The following is a 23,271-nucleotide window of genomic DNA, read 5'->3' as shown; positions in this document are numbered from 1 at the left end:
CGCTCCAGCTTTAGACAGACTATGTCTTCCTCCACCAAACCCAAACCCTAAGACCAGAATCGAACTTCCCTGGTCTATTCACACTGCAGGCTGTCTGAGGAAGGTCTCGGGGGAAACGGGTTCCTTGAAGTCTCAAGGATCCCATAAACTTCTACAATTCCTGTTTTCGAGGCAAAAGCGCTTTTACAAGGTCAGAGACGCCAACCCTTCTCCTCTGACCCTGGATCCCCTCACACCGAGGCTCACACCTGGCTGCTCTTCAGAGAGAGACTCTTCTCTCCCAATCTCCTTCACTGCCACAGAAGCCTCGGCAATGGAAGCAGCGTCAGTGTCCCTTCTGGAGGCATTATCCTAGTTTGATACGTGGTCAGGCACAGTCGGCTACCTAGTGAGTCACGAAGACCTATCAAACCAAAACTCCATGTAGTCCCTACAGGAAGTCCTAACTGCTGGGGCTAAGACAATGGACTTCCTAACTGCTACAACTGCAATCATGTGGGGCATTTGGATCCTCAAAAGGAGGGAATCGGTAGTTTCCAGACTTCATAGGAGCATCGGTAAGGCCGAGAAGTCAGATTTGAGAAACTCGCACCTTCTGCAACCTATCCTCTTTTCAAAACAGGCAGTTTCCTCTGCCTTAGATACTTGGAGAAAAGAAAGGCAGGACACCGCGATGCAAAAGGCTGCCTCCCTTCACACAATGCAATAGCAGCCAACTCCACAACCCAAAACCACAACCACAACTCCACTCCCAGCCAAGAGCCTCAGCCGCCCCTCTTTTATAGCCAAACCTATGAGCAGAGGAAAGTCAGCTCCTCCCAAGGCTAAAGGCAGAGGGAGGAACCCTAGACAGAAATAGGGTCACGGCTCCCCCCTCACAGTGCGTAGGGGGTTGCCTGCAGGGAATTGGAGGAGGTGGAAGGTTATGGGGGCCATACAATGGACCATGAAGGTGCTTCGTTGGGGCTACCGCATCCCCTTCATAGGCTCTCCTCCTCCTCTAATTCCTCCCCCAATCTCGTCCTCCCAGGTCCCTCGGGATCCCGGGAAACAGCAAGCCCTAGCTCGGGAGATCCAGAGCATGCTTCTAAAAGGCGCCATACAAGAGGTCTCCAACACCTCCCCGGGGTTTTTCAGTCGCCTCTCTCTGGTAGAAAAAGCCTCGGGAGGTTAGAGACCAGTAATTGATCTCTCTACCTTGAATCAGTTTGTGAAGCAAACTCGAGACAGCCACCTCCGTGACCCAAGCGATGCGTCCAGGAGACTTTATGGCATCTGTGGACTTGAAAGACACATATTTCCAAGTGCCGATCCATCGCGCATATCGTAAATTCGTGCGCTTTCTGGTTCAGGGTCGAATCTTCGAGTTCAAAGTCCTATGCTTCGGCCTCTCGACCGCCCCACAGGTCTTTACGTGGGTTTTCGAACTCGTTACCTCGTGGGCTCACAAGCACGGGATACGTCTGCTAAAGTACCTAGACGATTGGCTACTCCTGGCCTCGTCCAGGGAGCTAGCTCTGGATCACCTGAGAAGACTTCTAGACCTCTGCTAGGACCTGGGGATCCTTGTAAACAGAGAGAAGTCTTGCTTGATTCCAACCCAAGTCTTAAACTATCTGGGTATGTCCATCAACACCCAGGTTCCCTTCGGAAGACAGACTTAGGAGACTGAAACAATCCATCTCCCAACTCTTGTCTCCACTGCCTCCTACAGCCAAGTCGTGGCAGAGAAAGCGTAAATGTGGGCGCCGGGGGCGTGCAGAAAGTGGCTCGAGAGGCAAACCATCCCTCGAACTCCACAACACAAACTTCCGCCACACTACCAGACCCCCCACTTGTCTGCCTAGGCCCCTCTTTCACAGATTCCCCGACATCAGACTCATGGGGAACGGCAATGGGCCGTTTCCCCGCAACGGACTTACCTCGTCCCCTACTCTGGGTAGGGGAAGGGGAAGGAGAACCTCTCTCCAAAGGTGCTGAGGGCGACGTAAGCGGCGAGGCGAGGCACGTTTTCTTGGGAGATCTCTTGGGCACCTTTTTCTTATTCGTGGCGAACAAGGACCACTGAAGTTCTGGCCAGGACTAGCACTCCGGGCACGTGGAGGAAGGGGATCACTTATTTCCTCGACACGAGGCGCACAGCGTGTGCGGGTCGACCTCCAGCTTGGACAGCCAGCCCCCGCAAGACTTACCAGCTTTGGGCCCGGGACGACGCTGGGATTCCATGATAATGAAAAGCGAACACGAAAGAAACACAAGGGAAAGGTAAGGAACACAAAAGGAACATGTGGTGCACAAGGGATAAGGAACACAAAGGAACATGTGGTACACAAGGTGATCGGACGGAATAAGTGAGAGAGAGCGGCGAGATGATATCTACGCCGCGACCAGACGCTTACTGACGATCTAGCAGCGCTCTCTCACGCGCTGACCCCGGGGCGCCCCAGAGCGAGTATCCTTCTGCCCCGGAGCGCCCTGACAAGGTAACGTAGAGAGGGGGAACTACGCAAAGTTCTTGGTCGGTTAATGAGATCCTAGATCCTCCTAAGAAAGTAGTTCGAGGTAAGTACTGTTAGGAAAAATACAAATTACCTAAAATTTGGGATTTCCAGGCGGAAGATCAAGAATGAGAAGTCTCCAGTGGCATCTGAAGACCCATTGGTCTCAAAAGATCGATTCCCCATTCTTGTCAGTGGAGGTTCCAGCTCTGGTGATACAAGATCTTCATTGGTGGTCAACCAGAGAGAATACCCAAAAGGGCATTCCCCTCCAATGCCCCAGTCCGAAGTTAAAACTCTTTTCGGACGCATCGCTACGGGGCTGGGGTTCCCACCTAGGCCCGAATAAGCATCAGGAGTTTGGTCTCCGATAGAACAAACTCTCCGTATAAATCACCTGGAATTATTAGCAGCCTGGAAAGGCCTAAAATACTTTGTAAAAGATCTACAAGGACGAGAGGTGGTGCTGATGAGCGACAACTCCACAGCCGTCTCGTACATCAACAAACAAGGGGGTACTCTGGCAAGAGACCTCTGTCTGCTAGCGGTCCAGATTTGCCAGTGGGTGGAAGGTCACAACATTTCTCTCACAGCCAGGGTTATTCCGGGGCGGAGAAACATCGTGGCAGAGCAACTGAGCAGGCATCACCAAGTGTTGAGTGGCAAATGGTCTTTGGATCCTCGAGTAGCGATGACAGTAATAGCTTTGTGGGGTTTCCCCACAATAGACCTGTTCGCCACTTCTCTGAATGCGAAACTTCCCCGCTATGGGTCTCCAGTTCCAGACCATCGGACAGCAATCCCGGACGCCCTTCAACATTCTTGGGACAACCTGGACGCTTATGCCTTGTACCCTTTTGCCTGCTCAAAAGGGTGATCAACAAACTCAGAACCTCCTGGAACTGCAAGCTATCCCTAATAGCTCCGGCATGGCCAAGCAGAAAATGGTACACAGACCTTCTTTCCCTGCTGGTTCAAGTTCCAAGGTTTCTGCCTCCAGAACCCCTTCTGCTGACGCAGCCACACAGTGGTGTCCCCCACGGGAGAATCCTGAAGCTTCACGCCTGGAGGCTTTCCAGTCACTCCTCAGAAGCAGAGGCTTTTCAGGGAAAGTGGCTGAGCACATGTCCAGGCACCTGCGCCAGTCTTCCACAAACCTCTACCAAGCAGCTTGGTGTAGAGGGTGAGGCGTCTCCACTCGATCCCTCTCTTCCATTAGTGGCAGACTTCCTCAGGGAGGAAAAACTCCTATCAGTCTCGGTAATTAAAGGCTATCGTTCAGCCTTAAGCCTCATCTGTAGACTGAGAGGGGTTGACCTTTCCACCTCAGAAGATATCACCTTGTTGATTCGAGGTTTTGAGAGATCTTGCCCCCCAGTTGAGTTTAGACCACCACCTTGGGACGTGTCCCTAGTCTTACGTTCCTTGAAGGGTCCACCCTATGATCCCTTAAATAGGACCTCTGACCACTTCCTAACCCTTAAGACTGTCTTCCTAGTAGCTCTGGCCTCAGCAAAAAGGGTCGGTGAATTACATGGTCTATCCTACGAAGTCGCCCATTCTAGAGGATGGGAGGAAGTCTCGCTCAACTTCGTGCCAGGCTTTGTGACCAAAACTCAGAATCCTTCATCGGCCGATGAGAGGTTTAGAGAATTTCAATTTTCCAGCCTCAATAAGGTAACACAGGATACTGACCAATTGCTACTGTGCCCAGTCAGGCCACTAAGGAAATACCTGAAGTGCACTAGACCTTTCAGACCACACCTCCGTCATCTCATCCTCAGTACCAACAAGGTAAAGAAGAGAATCTTTCGCAACACTATCTCTTTCTGGCTCAAGAAAGTTATTGTGAGAGCCATTCACGGAGACCCAGAGGCAGCTCAACCCAAAGCCCATCAAGTTAGGGGAGTGGGTGCCTCACTGGCGTTTAAGAAAAATTTTTCAGTCTCCCAAGTCTTAAGAGCTGGAGTCTGGAAACGCCAATCTACATTCCCCACTCGCTATTTAACCAATGTGACACATAGATCTCTAAATACCTTTTCTATAAGGCCTATTGTGGCAGGTCAACAGGTGCTGTAGCTACCTTACGCCCTTTCAGGGGACAGTAGCCATTGGCCGAGGATTCTGTGTTACACTAGGTGTTTAGAAGGACATCCATCTATCTTCTGCGCTTCCTTCTTCCTCCCATCTGGGTACCTTGTCTGTAACCAGTTTCAGCTGGACTCGCCAATGGAAATAAGGTATGAAACTCATCTGACTCCTATCACAGGGTATAAGTTATACTCGTAGTCACGAGGGTTCCCCTTTTCAAGGTCAGGGGAATCCTAAGTATGAAAGGGTCCGAGTCGAATGTTCCTGACCCTCTTCATCCTGAAACATTTGTTTCCACGTAATTACAAACTTTCAGTCGTGCTAAGATTATGGGGATCTACAAAGAAAAGTTTAATGGGAGATTTTTTCATCAAAAGAGTCTAGTCTGAGGACTAGCTTCCCTAGGAATAGGGAACTCCTCGACCACCCTGACCTCAAGACTAAGTCTCCTATAGTAAAGATTGAGGGTTTGTATCAAGTGTAGGAACAAATGACAAACTTATAACAGAGTTAGTATTTTTCCTAACATACAAACCCGAATTCTTTACACAAATATTCCTTCCGTCACCACCCCCTAAAAATAGTCCTAGCTAGAATCCGATTGAAGGTATTCAGTAGCTACCGACCGGCAGTCCCCCACCACTAACAGGTGGATAACTACCGGCCCAGTCATTAACGACCTTGTTAAGGTTTTCTGCCGTATTTTCCAGCTCGTGCTAGAATATCTCCAATAGTAAAGAATTCGGGTTTGTATGTTAGGAAAAATACAAACTCTGTTATAAGTTTGTAATTTTTAGAATCTTTCACTGATTCTCTAAGAGAATCTGATATATATTTTTATTTGTTTTTAAAATATTCCACTTCTTCTATTAACATACTTTTTCCCATTCGTATGGAGTAAACACAGTTGCATTCTGATTCTCTATAAGAATTTTGATGTGTACTTTATTTCTTTCTAAAATCTTCCACTGATTCTGTAAAGGAATCATCTCAAAGTAAATTTCATTACATCAATGTCGGATCACTTGTCGGTTTAAAAGCTACCATTCATCTACACAGTATATCTTATAAAGGGTGGTACACTAAATTGATATTGGTACCCTTATTCCTCATAGACATTGGTGCGACCAGGGTGACGACCTCTCAAAATATGGATGGGAAGTCCATGACGGCCGTTACGCAGGTGTGCAGAAGATTGTTGACAAACATGTCATCTTACAAACGAGCTTTGTGAAACGAACGGGTGGCCAGCATGGCGGAGACTGGTCTGCAAGAATTATTGTTCTACCTAAGGTAATGCTTATACTGTATTAGAATTTTTTTTTCCTTTTTCTTTTGCATTTGGACTCATAGTAGAATAGTTACTAGTTAATTCTAACAAAATAGATTATCATACCTAATATCATCATCATCGTCATCTCCTACGCCTATTGACGCAAAGGGCCTCAATTAGATTTTGCCAGTCGTTTCTATCTTGAGTTATTAAATCAATACTTCTCCATTCATCATCTCCTACTTCACGTTTCATAGTCCTCAGCCATGTAGGCCTGGGTCTTCCAACTCTTCTAGGGCCTCTTATACACGTCATCTTATTTAAACCTCCCATTACTGTTCACGTTTATGACGATGGACAGTTTGGGTCTTGACTTGTCTCTTGAGTATTCCGCTATCCCGACTAGGATTGTAGCATCCTTTGTAAAGCTAATAATAGAAATGATTGAGTTGTGAAGCAATGATTAACTTGAGTTAAGACCCTTCCTGTCTGTCCAGGTCCCTCATCTGACCTGATGAATGTTTTTAATTTCTGCACCTGGTCTCACTTTGAGAAGACTTGTACTGTACAGTATAGGGATGCCTTTCCAACTGTTTAATTTTCTGACTTATTTTAATCAGCCTTAATGATCTTGAAATCAGTATTATAAAGAAAAACTTGGAAATTGAAACAATGTCATTGTTCGACCAATCTTTTTCTGTTGGTCTGATAGGTACGATCGATAATTTAATTAAACGAGAAATAAAGTAGTACTTAGTATTATATGATAAGACAGATAATATTTCTTTTTAAACTCTAGTAATTGCATCTTTGTTTAATTGTTAAGGGAAAGTTGTCAAAAATGCTTATAAACTTACAGATATCAACCATAAATGCTTCTGGGTATTAGGAGAAATAATGATATGCTGTGCTGCATATTTAATGGCTAACATTGGATGTGGCTCTTTCTGTGTTTTTGTATTAGTTATCCATTTAGCTGTACACTTTTTCTTTGATTTAGTGGACTTTCTTAGAGGTCACGTTCCGCTGTAGTGGTTTGCGGACTGTAGCCTGAGGTAGCACCCACACTGCCTAGTGTCCGAATACTGACCACACTCCAACGTTCACTACACAGGTCAAGAGAACGGAGCACTGGGCACCACCCCTTGATTTATACTGGGCAAGGGGACCCAGCTACAGCATAATTTTCTGCCACAAATATAATATAATGAAATGAAAAATTTAGTGGCTGAGAAGGGGACACAATGGTGTAAGGTACTGGAATGAAATGCTGTCTTCATAAAAACAAAAAAAATACTTATTTGAAAAGGGAAAAAAAAGTTTATATCATTCCTGAGAGAAAGAGAAAAAAAATTTCAATCCTTAGTGTTACACCCAGAGGGGATGGCTAAATAGCATATCAAATACACTATAGCAAGTTCCTAACACTAAGCTACAAACATCTACATGTTATAGTACAAAATAAATGTCACCATGTGTACGTTGCTGTTCACAATTTATGCTACAAACTAGGCCAACTTGATGAGTACTAGTTCAATAGTCATCTTTAAGAAATGTCTAAATTTGTTTCACTGCATCATTGATGTGAATCTATTCAGTACTGAGTCACTATACCAAGCTCACAGTAGTTCATAACGTCTCGGAATGTTCACGTCACTCAAACAATTCTATGGGTTAACAGGATACCCAAAGTACTGTATGTCTGATATACAGACGTTCCCGCAGTCCACTGGCTGGGCTATTTCACAGCAGTTCAGGTCAAATCCCTCACACTTGGGAATTTCTGTCAACATACATTGTCAAATGTCTGCAGTATGTTTTTTTTTTCTTTTTCTTGATAAAGAAACCTATTCTTGTACCTCTACTTTTCTCCAACTGTAGCTTCCACTTCAAACATTACAGGGAGTAGGGCATGCTGCAAAAAAGGGAATATCATTAGACAAGGTTCAAGGACCAAAATAGAAAACAAAAAAATATGCAAGCATAATAAAAAATAATTTGTATTTTTCTTTAACTTTATTACTGTACTTTGATATTTTCAATATTAAACTTACCCGATAATCATGTAGCTGTCAACTCCGTTGCCCGACAGAATTCTATGGAGGGATACGCCAGCTATCACAATACTAGAAGGGGGTGTACTTACCAGCGCCACCTGTGGCCAGGTACTCAAGTACTTCTTGTTGACACCTCCTCAATTATTCCTCTGTCGTGCTTCCGGCAAGACGTTCTGGGATACGCTTATGATCTTCGAGTTTGTTCACGGCTAATTGGTGAAGTATTCTCTCAGATTTCGGCTGTCGCATTACTGGAAACCTTCTTATATTAGCTAGATAGCTTTTATATAGTCCTGATTAACGGTTAACGATCTTTTGCTTGATTTTGGAAACCCCTTTGGCTAACTCTTTGGATTCAAGATGTCTGACAATTCGCAAGCCCCCTCCCATAGACGATGTAGGTCTTGCAATAGGCGTATTCCGAAGGCCTCGGTAGATCCTCACACCGCTTGTTCTGACTGTAGGGACAGGCCCTGTCAGTTAGAAAATCGATGTGAGGAATGCGCCGGACTTTCGGAACTGGAATTTGTCCGTCTTTTAAAATATTCATCTAAGTTAGAGAGAGGTAGAGTTAGGAGGAGTTCTTCTCACTCTTCAATGTTTTCCTCACCTCATGATCCCCTACCTTTTCCTACCCCTGTAGTGGCTACCCCCGAACCTACTGTTTGCCCTCCGCCTGATATGTCTGTTGTTTTGCGTGCTATTCAGGCCTTAGGCGATAAAGTAGAGTCAGTGGTAAGTGACCATAAGTCTCTGATGGCCGAAGTTAAGGAACTTAAGGTCAAGAGTGCAGTGGGTGGAGTTAGTGCCAGTGCTGTGACGAGTGCTAGTGTCAGTGCAGTGCCAAGTGCTAGTGTCAGTGCCAGTGTGGTGCGTGAGGATTCTTCTGTGCGAGCCAGTCGTCCTCCCAGTCCGGGACCTCTTGCAAGCTCCCATGCCCAGGGGAGAAGCAATGTCGAAGGGCATAAGGGTTCGGCAGGCCTTGTTAGGCGCACAGAAGTTTCCTCGGTGGTTGCGGGCGTGTCTTCCAAAGACCGTCACTCCCACCCGCAGACGATTGAGCCCGTCTTTTTCTCGTCCGCTGATCATCTGTCAGGGAAGAAACGTTGGTCTCAGGTCTCGAGACCACTTAAACGCAGAGTCCAGTCCGCGAGTGCTCAGCCAGGTTGCAGTCATTGGCTCAGCTCTGACTCGCCGCAGTCATCTGTCGACTGCACTCCGCCCAAGAGGAGTAAGGTTCTGCCACAACAGAGCTCGACTGTCGACCCTAAGTGGACTCTACTACAGTCCATGCAAGCACAGCTTTCGGACTTGATGCGTGAGTGTCGGGCTGAGAGTGTTGCGCCTCCGCCTCCGCCTACACTCCCTCCGCCTGCTCTCGCTCCGCCTGCGTTCGCTCCGCCTGCGCTCGCTCCGCCTGATCGCAGTACCACCTGCCAGGCGTACGATGTTGAGCCACATTCTGAGTTTGCTGTTCCCAGTGGTGTTCAGCCTCCGCCTTCGTTAAGGCAACCTTTGCTATGGGATCAGGAGGATTATACCTCTCTTCCTCCGCCTCCCCTTGCTGCTCCACCAGTGGTGCAACTCTCGGTTGAGGTACAACAACCTCTCCCGTCCATGAGTCAGTCTCCTCAGCTCTCGCTGCAGCGAGCTCAACCCTCCACCAGGCAGGCACCACTACACCTTGGCCTTGCGCCTCAGGAGCCTCAGCTTGCGAGACATTTACCTTGTTCTGCGCAGCCTCAACCTCTTCATGCTCCGCTCAGACCACAGGAACAGGAACTTGCTACTCCGCTTCCTCCAACCGCTCAGCAAGCGCTATCCCTGGGTTCAACCACTCATGCTAGGAGTCAGCCTCCTCCACCCATGCGCCTTCCTTCTGCTTCGTCTGTTATTCAGCCTTTGCAGTCTGAGCCTCAGGTTTTCCCTCAACAGACACTTGGAGAGGAAACCACTAATATTGTTCCTTCTCGTTCTGACTCTGCAGTTCTGCATTCTTGTCCGATCTCTTCGCTACACTCTGGTGATGAGGCTTCGGATGATGAGGAGGCACACCTGGATCCCTCATCAGATGTGGATGAATCCAAGCTTTCTCCACAGTCTATTGATTTTCGTAAGGTCTTAGCTCTACTTAGGGAGGTTTACCCAGACCACTTTGTCTCTGCTATTCCCCGCTCTCCACCATCTGAGTTTTCGCTGGGCGTACAACAAGCTAAGTCCACCTATACTAAGCTAGTCCTAGCTAGATCCTCTAAGAGGGCATTAAGGATCTTAGGGGAGTGGCTGCAGTCTAAGCAACACCTTGGCAAGACTTCCTTCATGTTCCCTCCAACGAAGCTCACTTCGAAAGCGAGCGTTTGGTATGCCACAGGGGAAGCACCAGGCTTGGGAGTTCCTGCCTCTGCCCAGGCTGACTTCTCAAGTCTGGTAGACTCGCCTCGGAGAACTGCTATGAGGCGATCTAAGGTTTGTTGGACCTTCTCAGACCTGGATCACTTACTGAAAGGAATGTTTAGAGCATTTGAAATGTTCAACTTTCTCGACTGGTGCCTTGGGGCCCTCAGCAAGAAGACCTCTCCTGCGGACAAAGATTCTGCCATGCTATTAATGTCCTGCATGGATAAGGCCATTAGAGATGGATCGGGTGAGCTTGCGTCGATGTTTGTATCAGGGGTTTTGAAGAAAAGGGAACAACTGTGTACCTTCCTTTCCGCCAGCATTACACCTTGCCAACGGTCACAACTCCTTTTTGCTCCGCTCTCGAAGTTCCTCTTCCCCGAAGAGCTGGTTAAGGACTTGTCTGCTGCCCTGATACAAAAAGATACACACGATCTTGTAGCCTCATCGGCTCGTAAGTCTAAGGTTGCTACCTCAGTCCCCAAGACTTATCGCTCCCCAGTGGCTGATACCCCTGCTACGAGGTTCATACCGCCCTTTCGTGGTAGAGCCCCCAGCCGAGGAAGCTCCCGTCCAGACTCTCACAGGAGCAAGTCTAGGAAAGGATCCAGGACATCAAAAGGAAAAAACTGACTCTCCGCATCTCCAGACAGCAGTAGGAGCCAGACTCAAGATCTTCTGGCGAGCCTGGGAGAAGAGAGGTGCAGACGCCCAGTCTGTCAGTTGGCTGAGGAACGGTTACAGGATTCCATTCTGCCTCAAACCACCTCTGACCACATCACCCATCAACCTCTCTCCCAACTACAAAGAAGAGGACAAGAGGCTAGCATTGCACCAGGAGGTGTCGCTACTTGTGCAGAAGAAGGCAGTGGTTATAGTCCGGGACCATCAATCCCCGGGCTTCTACAACCGTCTCTTTCTTGTGGCCAAGAAGACAGGAGGTTGGAGACCGGTGCTGGACGTCAGCTCTCTCAACGAGTATGTCACCAAGCAGACGTTCACGATGGAGACGACCAAGTCGGTCTTAGCAGCGGTCAGACAGGAGGACTGGATGGTCTCGTTGGACTTGAAAGATGCATACTTTCACGTTCCTATTCATCCAGACTCCCAACCTTTCCTGAGATTCGTTTTTGGAAAGGTTGTCTACCAATTCCAAGCCCTGTGTTTTGGCCTAAGCACAGCTCCTATGGTCTTTACTCATCTGATGAGGAATATAGCAAAATTCCTACACTTGTCGAACATCAGAGCCTCCCTCTACCTAGACGACTGGCTGTTGAGAGCCTCCACGAGTCGTCGTTGTCTGGAGAATCTCAATTGGACTTTAGACTTAATCAGAGACCTAGGTCTATTAGTCAATATAGAGAAGTCTCAACTCATTCCCTCCCAATCCATTGTGTACCTGGGAATGGAGATTCGGAGTCAGGATTTTCGGGCTTTTCCATCGGCCCCCAGGATAAGCCAGGCCCTAGAGTGCATCATGAGCATGCTGAAGAGGAGCAGTTGCTCAGTGAGACAGTGGATGAGTCTCACAGGGACCCTCTCATCACTGGCCCTGTTTGTCGAGCTAGGGAGACTCCACCTCCGCCCTCTTCAATTCCATCTTGCAGCTCATTGGGACAAGGGTTCGACTCTCGAAGCAGTCTCTATCCCTATCAACCAAGAGATGAAGACCACTCTCCTGTGGTGGAAGCACAACCTCCTTCTCAGGGAAGGTCTTTCGTTGGCCATTCAGACCCCCAATCTTCATCTCTTCTCAGATGCATCGGACTCGGGCTGGGGTGCAACCTTGGACGGACGGGAATGCTCAGGAACGTGGAACGAGGAACAAGGATTACTCCACATCAACTGCAAGGAGCTGCTAGCAGTTCATCTAGCCCTGTTGAACTTCAAGTCCCTCCTGCTAGGCAAAGTGGTGGAGGTGAACTCAGACAATACCACAGCCTTGGCTTACATCTCCAAGCAAGGAGGGACCCATTCGAGGAGCCTATACGAGATCGCAAGGGACCTCCTCATTTGGTCAAGAGGTCTAAACCTCACTCTGGTCACGAGGTTCATTCAGGGCGACATGAACGTCTCAGCAGATCGCCTAAGCAGAAGGAATCAGGTCATTCCCACGGAATGGACCCTCCACAAGAGTGTGTGCAACAGACTTTGGACCTTGTGGGGTCAACCTACCATAGATCTGTTTGCCACCTCCATAACCAAGAGACTTCCGCTGTATTGTTCCCCTGTTCCAGACCCTGCAGCAGTTCATGTGGATGCTTTTCTACTGAACTGGTCCCATCTCGACCTGTACGCATTCCCACCGTTCAAGATAATAAACAAAGTTCTGCAGAAATTCGTCTCGCACGAAGGGACACGGCTGACGCTGGTTGCTCCCCTTTGGCCTGCAAGAGAATGGTTCACAGAGGTACTTCAATGGCTAGTCGACTTCCCCAGGACTCTACCTCTAAGAGTGGACCTTCTACGTCAACCTCACGTAGACAGGTTGCACCCAAACCTCCACGCTCTTCGGCTGACTGCCTTCAGACTGTCGAAAGATTCGCTAGAGCTAGAGGCTTTTCGAAGGAGGCAGCCAGTGCGATTGCCAGAGCAAGAAGGGTTTCCACTCGTAGAGTCTACCAGTCTAAGTGGGAAGTCTTCCGAAGCTGGTGTAGAGCCAATTCAATATCCTCTACCAATACCTCTGTGACACAAATAGCTGACTTCCTTCTACATCTTAGGAATGAGAGATCCCTTTCAGCACCTACGATTAAAGGATATAGGAGTATGTTGGCTTCAGTTCTCCGCCACAGAGGTTTGGACCTGTCTTCCAACAAGGACCTTCAAGACATTCTTAAGTCTTTTGAGACGTCTAAAGAACGTCGTCTTTCCACTCCAGGCTGGAATCTAGACGTAGTCTTAAGGTTCCTTATGTCATCTAGGTTCGAACCTCTCCAGTCAGCTTCCTTCAAGGACCTTACCCTCAAGACTCTTTTTCTCGTTTGCCTTGCAACAGCTAAGAGAGTCAGTGAGGTTCATGCCTTCAGCAAGAACATTGGTTTCACAACCGAATCTGCAACATGTTCTTTTCAGCTTGGATTCCTAGCAAAGAACGAGCTTCCTTCACGTCCTTGGCCTAGATCGTTCGAAATACCTAGCCTCTCCAACATGGTAGGTAACGAACTAGAGAGAGTTCTTTGCCCTGTCAGAGCTCTCAAATATTATCTTAAGAGGTCTAAACCTATTCGAGGACAGTCAGAAGCCTTATGGTGTGCCATCAAGAAACCTTCGAGACCCATGTCCAAGAATGGGCTTTCGTATTATATAAGGCTTCTGATCAGAGAAGCACATTCTCACTTAAAGGAGGAAGACCTTGCATTGCTGAAGGTAAGGACCCACGAAGTAAGAGCCGTAGCTACTTCGATGGCCTTTAATAAAAACCGTTCTCTGCAGAGCATAATGGATGCAACCTATTGGAGGAGCAAGTCAGTGTTTGCATCATTTTATCTGAAAGATGTCCAGTCTCTTTACGAGAACTGCTACACCCTGGGACCATTCGTAGCAGCGAGTGCAGTAGTAGGTGAGGGCTCAGCCACTACATTCCCTCAATCCCATAACCTTTTTAACCTTTCTCTTGAATACTTTTATTGTTGTTTTTATGGTTGTTACGGTAGGCTAAGAAGCCTTCCGCATCCTTTGATTTGGCGGGTGGTCTATTCATTCTTGAGAAGCGCCTGGGTTAAAGGTTTGGTAGAGGTCCTTTAGTAGGGGTTGCAACCCCGTATACTTTGGCACCTTTGGGTTGATTCAGCCTCCAAGAGGAACGCTGCGCTCAGTAAGGAAGACGAACTTTAAATAAAGAGGCAGAGTAACGGTTCTATTCGACTTCCTTACCAGGTACTTATTATTTCATTGTTATTTAAGATAACTGTTATATGAAATATGGGATACTTAGCTATCCTTTAATCTTGTACACTGGTTTTCACCCACCTCCCTGGGTGTGAATCAGCTACATGATTATCGGGTAAGTTTAATATTGAAAAATGTTATTTTTATTAGTAAAATAAATTTTTGAATATACTTACCCGATAATCATGATTTAATCGACCCTCCCTTCCTCCCCAGAGAGAACCAGTGGACCGAGGAATAATTGAGGAGGTGTCAACAAGAAGTACTTGAGTACCTGGCCACAGGTGGCGCTGGTAAGTACACCCCCTTCTAGTATTGTGATAGCTGGCGTATCCCTCCATAGAATTCTGTCGGGCAACGGAGTTGACAGCTACATGATTATCGGGTAAGTATATTCAAAAATTTATTTTACTAATAAAAATAACATTTTTCCACGCCGCTGCTTAGCTTTCTATCTAACTGATCCTTTTTTTCACATCATCATTCTTTTCAGGTCCTAATTATATCACACCCCCTGCATACTAAATCCTTGCTGCTTGCTCCTTTTCAATATCATCTTCCCACCATCTACTGGCCATAAATCTATGCCAGCTTATATTTATGCTCCAGGTAGCCTCCTTTTCTTCACCTCATATGATAGGCCACAAGTTTCAGAGCTGTACCCTCAGATATACTTTCCAATGTTTTCATTCATGAGTTATCATTATTTTGTGAAGAAACTAATGTTTTTAATAAATGTACATTGCTATAGATATACTCAGTAACTATGAAATTTTTAGGATTTTCCTACTAATCTCTTTACATTGTAGAATTTGTGTTGATTTGATATTTTCTGTGTTATGCCTTTTTATTTCTTTTTAGCCATTTTTTGGAACAACTTGCATTGGAATTATAGTATATCATCTTACTGTAGTTGATAAATTTCCCTTATTGGAATCAAATGCTTATTCTTATTGTTTGTCATTTAAACTTCAAGTCCAAACAGGTTTTCATATATTATAAGGTTATACAAGAGGTTGTGGGTTGCTAAATGAATTTTCTGAAATTAGAGAAGATTTTTCCTGTATCTTTTGCTATAACTTTTCTTTTGTACAGGGTAAAAAAGGCGAAGGTACCCAAGCTTCAATACTGTACTATGTTGCTCTGGATCCTGATGACATGACTGGACTATTGCAACCTATGATGGGGCCGAGTCAGTCTCTGGGTTCCCTTAAAGGAATGTCAGACAGCGTCGGGGGATTTCGATTACACGTAGTAAACAGTTCTGGGGAAATTTTACATCACCATGTATTAAGTACAAAACATATGGGCCTCCACATGCTGAAGGAAACTGTCTACAGAGGGTTAAGAGTATTTAACGGTAACGGTGAAAACGACAAGTTCATTGGCTTAGCAGGAGAGATGTTTTCTCACGAAGACTTAGATCGTCAGCCGAATTTTGTTGTTTACCAGGTAACGGGTCAAGTTCCTTTCGAGATAGAGATCGTTTATGAAAGTGATAGTTTCTTTAAAAGGCCAGGTATGCTTATTGGAGAAACATTAACTGATGAATTAGGTGCTTTTGTTGAGAAATTCCACAGTGATTTCAAAGAGAAGTTTGCATTAGAGGAAAAAGGTTTTTCTGAAGAAGAGGTATCGTTTGCAAAAGCTGCATTAAGCAATATGATTGGAGGGATTGGATACTTTTATGGCTCATCAAAGGTACTAGGAGAGTACAATAGTGATCCTGTCCCTTACTGGAAAGCTCCTCTGTACACGAGTGTTCCTTCGAGGAGCTTCTTCCCCAGGGGATTTCTGTGGGATGAAGGTTTCCATAATCTCCTGATTTCAAAATGGGATAGAGAAATATCTCAGGATATCTTAGCCCATTGGTTTGATCTGATGAACTGGGATGGCTGGATTCCCAGGGAACAGATCCTGGGCCTGGAGGCACGAGCCAGAGTACCAGATGAGTTCGTAGTACAAAGAGGTAAAAATGCCAATCCTCCTACTCTTCTTCTTACTCTTCATTCGATGATGTCGGGCTTTCAGCGGGATCTTTCTGATGACGATTATGAGTACCTAAGCCGTTTGTGGCCCCGTTTACGGGCGTGGTACAACTGGTTCAACTCGACACAGTACGGCGACCTTCCTGGGACGTACAGATGGCGTGGACGGGATCATAGGGCAGACAAGGAGCTTAATCCCAAGACTCTTACTTCAGGCCTTGATGATTATCCCAGAGCTTCCCACCCAACAGTAGACGAAAGGCATCTCGACCTGAGGTGTTGGATGACATTAGCGTCGGGTCTGATGGCAGACATTGCCAAACTCATTGAAAAAGATCCTAGCAAGTTTGAAGAATCCAACAAATATTTATCAGATAACAATGTTTTAGATGCACTCCACTGGTCTTACGCAGCAAATGGCTATATGGATTATGGTCTTCATACTGATTCTGCTGAATTGAAGAAACTTTCAGAAAGGGCAGACATGAAAAGAATTGTTCATGATGATCCAAAATTAAAGTTTATTGATTCTTTTGGCTATGTTAGTTTCTTCCCCCTCTTCCTGCAGATTATTGACCCCTACTCTGCTAAACTGGGGAAAGTTCTTGACGATCTTCGTCAGCCTGATCTCTTGTGGACTTCCTATGGCCTCCGTTCCTTGGCTAAAAACTCACCATTTTACAAGAAAAGGAACACTGAACATGACCCTCCATATTGGCGTGGGGCTATCTGGATCAACATGAATTTCTTAGCCATTCGAGCTTTACACCATTACAGTAGCGTAGATGGACCACACAGAGATTTAGCTCGAGAAATATATGTTAACTTGAGAGGAAACGTCGTGAAAAATGTCCTTCGAGAGTACAAAAGAACTGGTTATCTTTGGGAACATTATAGTGATAAGAATGGTAGAGGGGAAGGATGTCGACCATTCACTGGTTGGTCAGCACTTGTTGTTTTGATAATGGGGGAAACATTTTAAGGGTTATTTATTGTTACATGTTGGTGTATGATGGTATCCATTCATGGATCCTGTTTATACACACATTTTTTTTATTTGAAGATAAGGGAACTAATGTTTGTTTCTCTTTAGTCTCGTAAGATATGACTCTATGAGATTCGCCTGGGTGTTTACTATTTCTACCATCATGCGTAGTCAATTCGTGTTGTAAGGTATCATCCTGTTTCTAAAAGCCCTTCTATAAAGATGAATTAATTTCCTCAAAATATTGATAACTTATATGGAAAACAATGAAAGATCTTATCCCATATGTTAAATTTCTTTTTTTATCGTTGCTAACTTGAATGGATTGCAGGACTGGCATAGCCAGAAATATTTGACTTAGGGCATTTTGCCCTCTCCAATAGGTTAGCTCAAAGGAAGGCATATTGATTTATGGTTCTCTATGGTATTATCCTTGTGATTTTCCCAGGTTCCTAACCTCCCCCCTGAATTTGTGCCTTTTATGTCTCACTCTGAAGTTCTTTCAGTATGTTTCAGAAATGTACTGCAGTTATGATATCGTGTCTGTTACTTTCACCTCTGTGCGCGTGTCTCTCTGTCCGTCTGTTAAGCATTCTTCCACTATGGAAAGGATTTGCTGTCCAGTTGCTGATATTCTGTATTCTTCATGTATAGGAATGTATGTTGGTGATAACATACCTGATACTGAAGTGATCAATATGACTTGATGATAGTGATATGCAGTTTGCAGAAGGAATTATTTCATCCTGAACATTGACACAGGACAGTATCCTTATTGAAGTTTTACGGACTGGAAAACCATACTGTGTAAATGGTACCTTTGACTCTTGAAGCATTCTTGGTTATGATGTGGCCATCCCTCCAATTGTAAATGCCGTGCGCTAGCGCTTTACCGAAACTTATGCTTGTTTTTTTTACCGTGTTAAGACTACTATTATTATTACAGTGTTCTAGTGTATTGGTAATGGGCGTGATTCACTTATAATTTTGTAATTTTCTGGTTTCTAACAATAAAAAGGGCTGAAGGGCATTCAGTTATTTGTTCATATGTTCAGCATCTTGTTAATGGTAATTCTGTACGTTCTTCAGCCATGTCCTTGGATATATACTGTAAATAGTCATTCATTTTCAGCTAGTTTAACTGTTGAGTCTTTTTTACCTCGTAGCCTCCTCAGTTATCTTATTCATTTGTGGAAGCTACGATTACAGTTCATATCTTGAGTACCGAATTGTTTGATGTATATATATATTAGGTTAGAAAGTCCTACTCAACAGTTCATTGTAAGATATGCTTTGTTTATTTTTTTAAAAGATGAGATATTATCAAACTTGTTAAGTGTGAGTTGCTTTGTACTTTAATCAACCAGGAGCCTTCAAGACTGTTTTAAATAATGTCTGCCAGTTTAATCTTGCTGGAAAACTCAAGATGTTGTCTTTACATGTTACATTGTTGGAGACTTTTATCCATAATTTTAGAATTAATTTCAAAGTTCAAGAATATGTGTATTTGCCATCCAACCCTTCCAGTTTTTGACATTTAATTTTTGCTGTATGAATAACTGTATGTCGTTTTTTAAAGAGAATCATTTATTTTCCAGTAAGATTTGTAGGTAGATATGTGCAAGGAGAATACAAGAATCAAGGAAAGAAGTCTTCTGCGAGTTTAAAATTTTTGGTAATACTGTATATGCTTCATGAAATGTCTTTTGTTAGTCCTTTCCAGAAGCGTCTTTCTTTTCTTTTTGTCGAGATGGAATTTGTTCGTGTCTGCAATACGAGGCTCTGATGCTAAGGACAGAATTGTGTATAAAGTACAGTACCTGATGTTTGCTTTTAACAAGTTGTGTGATAGATGACAGCTGTTGTCTCACCAAGTCATGATATTTCCACTTCACCCAACATCCGGTTATTTTAGTAAAGTTTTCAAAAAATCTGTTTTTTATTGCCTTTGTTTACATTTTTTCTTATTTACCCTATATATGGGAAAGTTATTTTTTTAATTTCTATTTTGAGAATTCCTTTCACTATGACATTACTGTATCACGATTAGTTTACATCCCATTCCTTTTCAATTTTTTTATTCTTTATAAAGATACTGTATTAGTTTTAAATCTGTCATCATTAATACTTTTCTGTGTGCCTTTTAGTTTTATACTGTATACCAAAGATTCACTCTATGGAGGGGTTCTGTTTTCCATTATTTTCATTCCCATGTCTTGATACAATTTGTAAGCCCGACATTTGTTACTGACATCATTATGCCAGTCTGAGGGCAGATACCAGAAAAGAAAATGCAAGTCAGAGTATTTGCATGAGGATTTAATTTTTAGTTTTTAGGTTCATAGTGCTCCTGTTTCTTACATGTATTAAAGTTGCAAATGGGGGTTCCTCTGCACGTGATTGCAGTCATTCTTCTGGAAATCTTTGTTATTTAAGTTTCTACATAATTCTAAGTAGAATAAGTAATGCAAATCTGGATCTTTTTATTTTAAAGTCCCTAGTAATCCCTTGGAAGAACAGGAATTCAGTGTAGTATATGATGGAATGTCCTTTGAAGGGGGTAAAATTTTCCACCAATTTAAGTGTTTCTGTTGATATTCAGTCAACTTTCTGAAACTACTAGGAACAAAGAACATCTTCAGGAGAATGAGAACACTTCCTTAGATTAAAGTGACCAGTAAAGTCTTGTAATTGTGCACTATATGGCAGTAAGGTTCAAGGTATCCCTTTACCTCCACCTACTTGTCATTTGCTTTTCGATCGCACCCTTAAGTTTTATCGTCGTTGTCTTTCGAGGATAATTGTCATAGTCATAACAGACTTGGAACATCATCTTTCATTAAACTTATGTTTTCCCAATACAGTAATGGCCAGTGATCGGATTAGCACCAATCGGTGATATTAATTGGTAGAAAGGTCACGTAGACTGATCATCGTAGACATCAGTCTCAATTGCTGATCACCCATCAAACTTCTGCCATTTAGAAACTGAGCAGGAAGATGACTGACAGGTTATCAGGTGAAGAGGAGTCATGTTAAAGAAGAGCTGTTTTTTGCCAAAAAGTTTTCTTTCATACAAATAGTGAGATTGAATTAGAGAGCTCACATGGGGAAACGAGTAGTCATGGAGATGCCAAAGTTAGGGAGTTTATATTATACTTTTATTGCTCTGTAATTTTACTTTGCTAAAAAAAAAAGGGTAAGAGGTCAGAACATAAAAGGGAAAAATGTGGATTCCTCCAGCAGTTTTACTTCAGACAGTAAGAAACATTAATAGAAGGGCAGGTGTTCCTTGAGCAACAGTTGGTTAAGGATCCCTCTATCAAATGGTTTCCCTTTTCTCACTTCTCTTTCTCTGTAAGTGCCAGGTAGGCTTTTTAAGCCTGTGAGTCGTCCTGCTTCAGAAACTGTCTCCACTGCTGATGATCCTCATGCAGCTTTTCTTCAATCTCTTGAAAATTCATACCTCTCCTCAATTCTCTCTCAATATTTTCCATCCACCTCATCTTTGGCCTCCCAACTGGTCTTCCGCCTTGGGGTCTCCATTCCAAGGATTTCCTTGGATATTGTTCTTTCATTCTTTTTACGCGTCCAAACCATCGTAGTTGTCATCTTTCAATAAAGTCTAAAATCCCTTCTAATGACCGTATTCTAGTTGATTATAAACTTATTGGTTTGTTATTTTGATGTATTTGGTAACTCATATGGTTTTGATAACTGCTGCAGCAAGAAGTTTCATGCAGTGTTTATTGGTTCAAGGTGGTCTTAACGTAAGAGTGTTTATGCGTACTTAGTGAAATTAATGTCTTTGGCTTGTAACCTGTCACTTGCCCAAGTTCTGTCTCCTGAGATTTCTTGAATCCTTACCAATACATTCATGATCGTTAAGAAAATAGTATCCTGTCTGTCTTACAGCACTGTGCTGTGAAATATTTTTATTGCCTAAATCCAGTAAATGTCTGTATGAGTTTCAAGTCGGAGATGTTTTTGCGAAATTTTTCCTTTTTCACAGTGCCTCTCTTCTTATTTCTGCAGATCCTATCGATTTTATTGACTTAACCTTCTGGTGATCCCTGCAGGGACAAAATCACTGTCAGGTTCATGACTTTTGGTGAGGGAGTAATGACTTTGTGTCGACCTACTCAAGTTGGCATTTTGTAGCGTAATTAACAAAACAGTAAAGATGGAAAGAAATGGAAAATTACATTAGAAAGATTAATGAGTTTTCTATATAACACTTGGTTACAAATGTATGATGTCAAAGTGTGTCATCAGATCCTCAGAGGATTAATATGTGCTTGAATAGGTTGACCAAGATCAAGCAAGCATATTTTCACATTTATTTATATGTTGCAATAATCTATGCCTCCTCTGGTTTTATTTCTGCAAATAAAAGAGAATTTACTGCATTTTAAAACAAAATTTGATAGTGCAACAGTGCACATATAAATTAGGTGGAGAACTTAGGGTTTAAGAAACTTTTTTTTTTTTTAAAGTATTTTTTTGACAGGGACAGAACATCTTAACTTTGGAACCAAGCTAATGTATTCAAGAACCTTTGACATTATAACTTTATTTTTAAAATTCATTAATTTGTTTACATTTCTACATTCCCTTACTTTATAGAAGGCCTTTACTGTACTAATTTAAATTAAGCAATTTAAAGAACAACTTTTCTTTTTAAGTAAAAGGTTCTTTCTATTACTAAGAGTACCTTCCTTCCAACCCCCTTCTTCTGGAGTGTATCTTTGGTCTACAGGACAGTCATGGATTCAATAGTGTCTCACTTCCCATATGACTACCACTTTGCTCAACATCAACAATACTTAGGTTTTAAAGGCTTAAGTAATAGATTTATATTTTTAGAAACTTGATTTCTCCTGGATTTTGTTATTAATCTTTAATTGTTTTTCTTTGTTTAATATGAGCTTTTAAGAGTTTTTTTTTTACCTTTTCTCAGGGTACGGTATTTCCTGATGTCTGAATTTTATACTGTATTTACAAACTTGTTCATGTTGTGTATCATAAGAGCATTTGAAGAACTGTAAATATTGCAAGACATTAGGACATTATCCACCATTTGTAAGGTCTGAGTGGACTTTGAAGGTAAGTTCATGAATATTAAATAGCAGCACAGATCTTACATGATAACAGAATTTGCACATAAATTTTTCAGGGAGTTTGGGAGTTAACAATAGTTGGAAATAGTTTCCATATGCAATGTTGCACATATATTCTTTGTATGGCCTAACCACCAAAGAGGTAACACAAGAAAATATGCTTGAAGTATACTGACATTTCCTTGGTGTTACTACAACTATTTCCAAAGAAAGAAAAGGTTTTCTTTATTCTACAAGCTGTAGAAGACAAGTATTAGTGCAGTGATCAGTCCTTAGTTGAAATTATCAAGTTTATTATTTCTACTTATGACAGTGTTACCTACATTCTGGATGCTACTCATTTTATAAATGTATAGAACTGGTTACTCTATGTTTAGGCCAAACCCTGCCATATTGTGTGTATGTCTCTAACCTGTATGTAAACTTAGAAGTAAAGGTTTATTGCTGGATGGGGTAATTGGTCATTTTACATTTGTACTAGAAGCATGGACTCTCAGCAGTACCCCTGGCAAGAAAAAAAAGTTACTTAATGGTATTTAGGAAAGTACCACCTTCACTTAGTCTGTAGGCGTAGTATTTCTTGCAACAACTTAGAATGTAGATAAAATACCTTATTTGTAGCGTTACTGTTTTCGTAGTAACGTAGTGGTACTAGGAATGGAAAGTCTGGGAGGACAGATTGTTCTTAGTGTTAACCATTGTTTTGTAGTTTTTGATGCAGTCCAAGTGCAAAGTTGTTGATACATGGTACATTAGAAATCTATTTTGGTTGCTTCTAGAGTAAATGAAAACTAAATTTGGAATTCTGTAATTGAACCTACATTTACTATTAATGTGTTTGCATTACATGGTACATTTTCATACTGTGTATGTTCTAACTGCCTTCTCTTTATATAGATAACTGTATACTGTACTAAAGATTATTTTTATTCTCAAGCAATATACTTACCTGTATGAAATCCAAAGTCTTT

At 43.2% G+C, this 23,271-nt stretch overlaps 1 protein-coding gene across 1 annotated transcript in view; it reads left to right on the top strand.

Moving 5' to 3' along the window:
- The window catches only part of GCS1 (mannosyl-oligosaccharide glucosidase), a 68,873-nt gene extending 49,641 nt beyond the window's left edge, over positions 1-19,232 (top strand). The window contains exons 4-5 of the mRNA XM_068374119.1: positions 5,705-5,882; positions 15,303-19,232. Coding sequence (XP_068230220.1) covers positions 5,705-5,882; positions 15,303-17,177 — 2,053 coding nt within the window. The 3' untranslated portion in view covers positions 17,178-19,232. The remainder of the gene's footprint in view (positions 1-5,704; positions 5,883-15,302) is intronic.
- Positions 19,233-23,271: the final 4,039 nt, after the last annotated feature.

The sequence above is a fragment of the Palaemon carinicauda genome, chromosome 5 (assembly GCF_036898095.1).
Source record: "Palaemon carinicauda isolate YSFRI2023 chromosome 5, ASM3689809v2, whole genome shotgun sequence".
Lineage (NCBI taxonomy): Eukaryota > Metazoa > Arthropoda > Malacostraca > Decapoda > Palaemonidae > Palaemon > Palaemon carinicauda.
The sequence above is the reverse complement of the archived record's forward strand: the minus strand, read 5'-3'. Positions and strand labels throughout refer to the sequence as shown.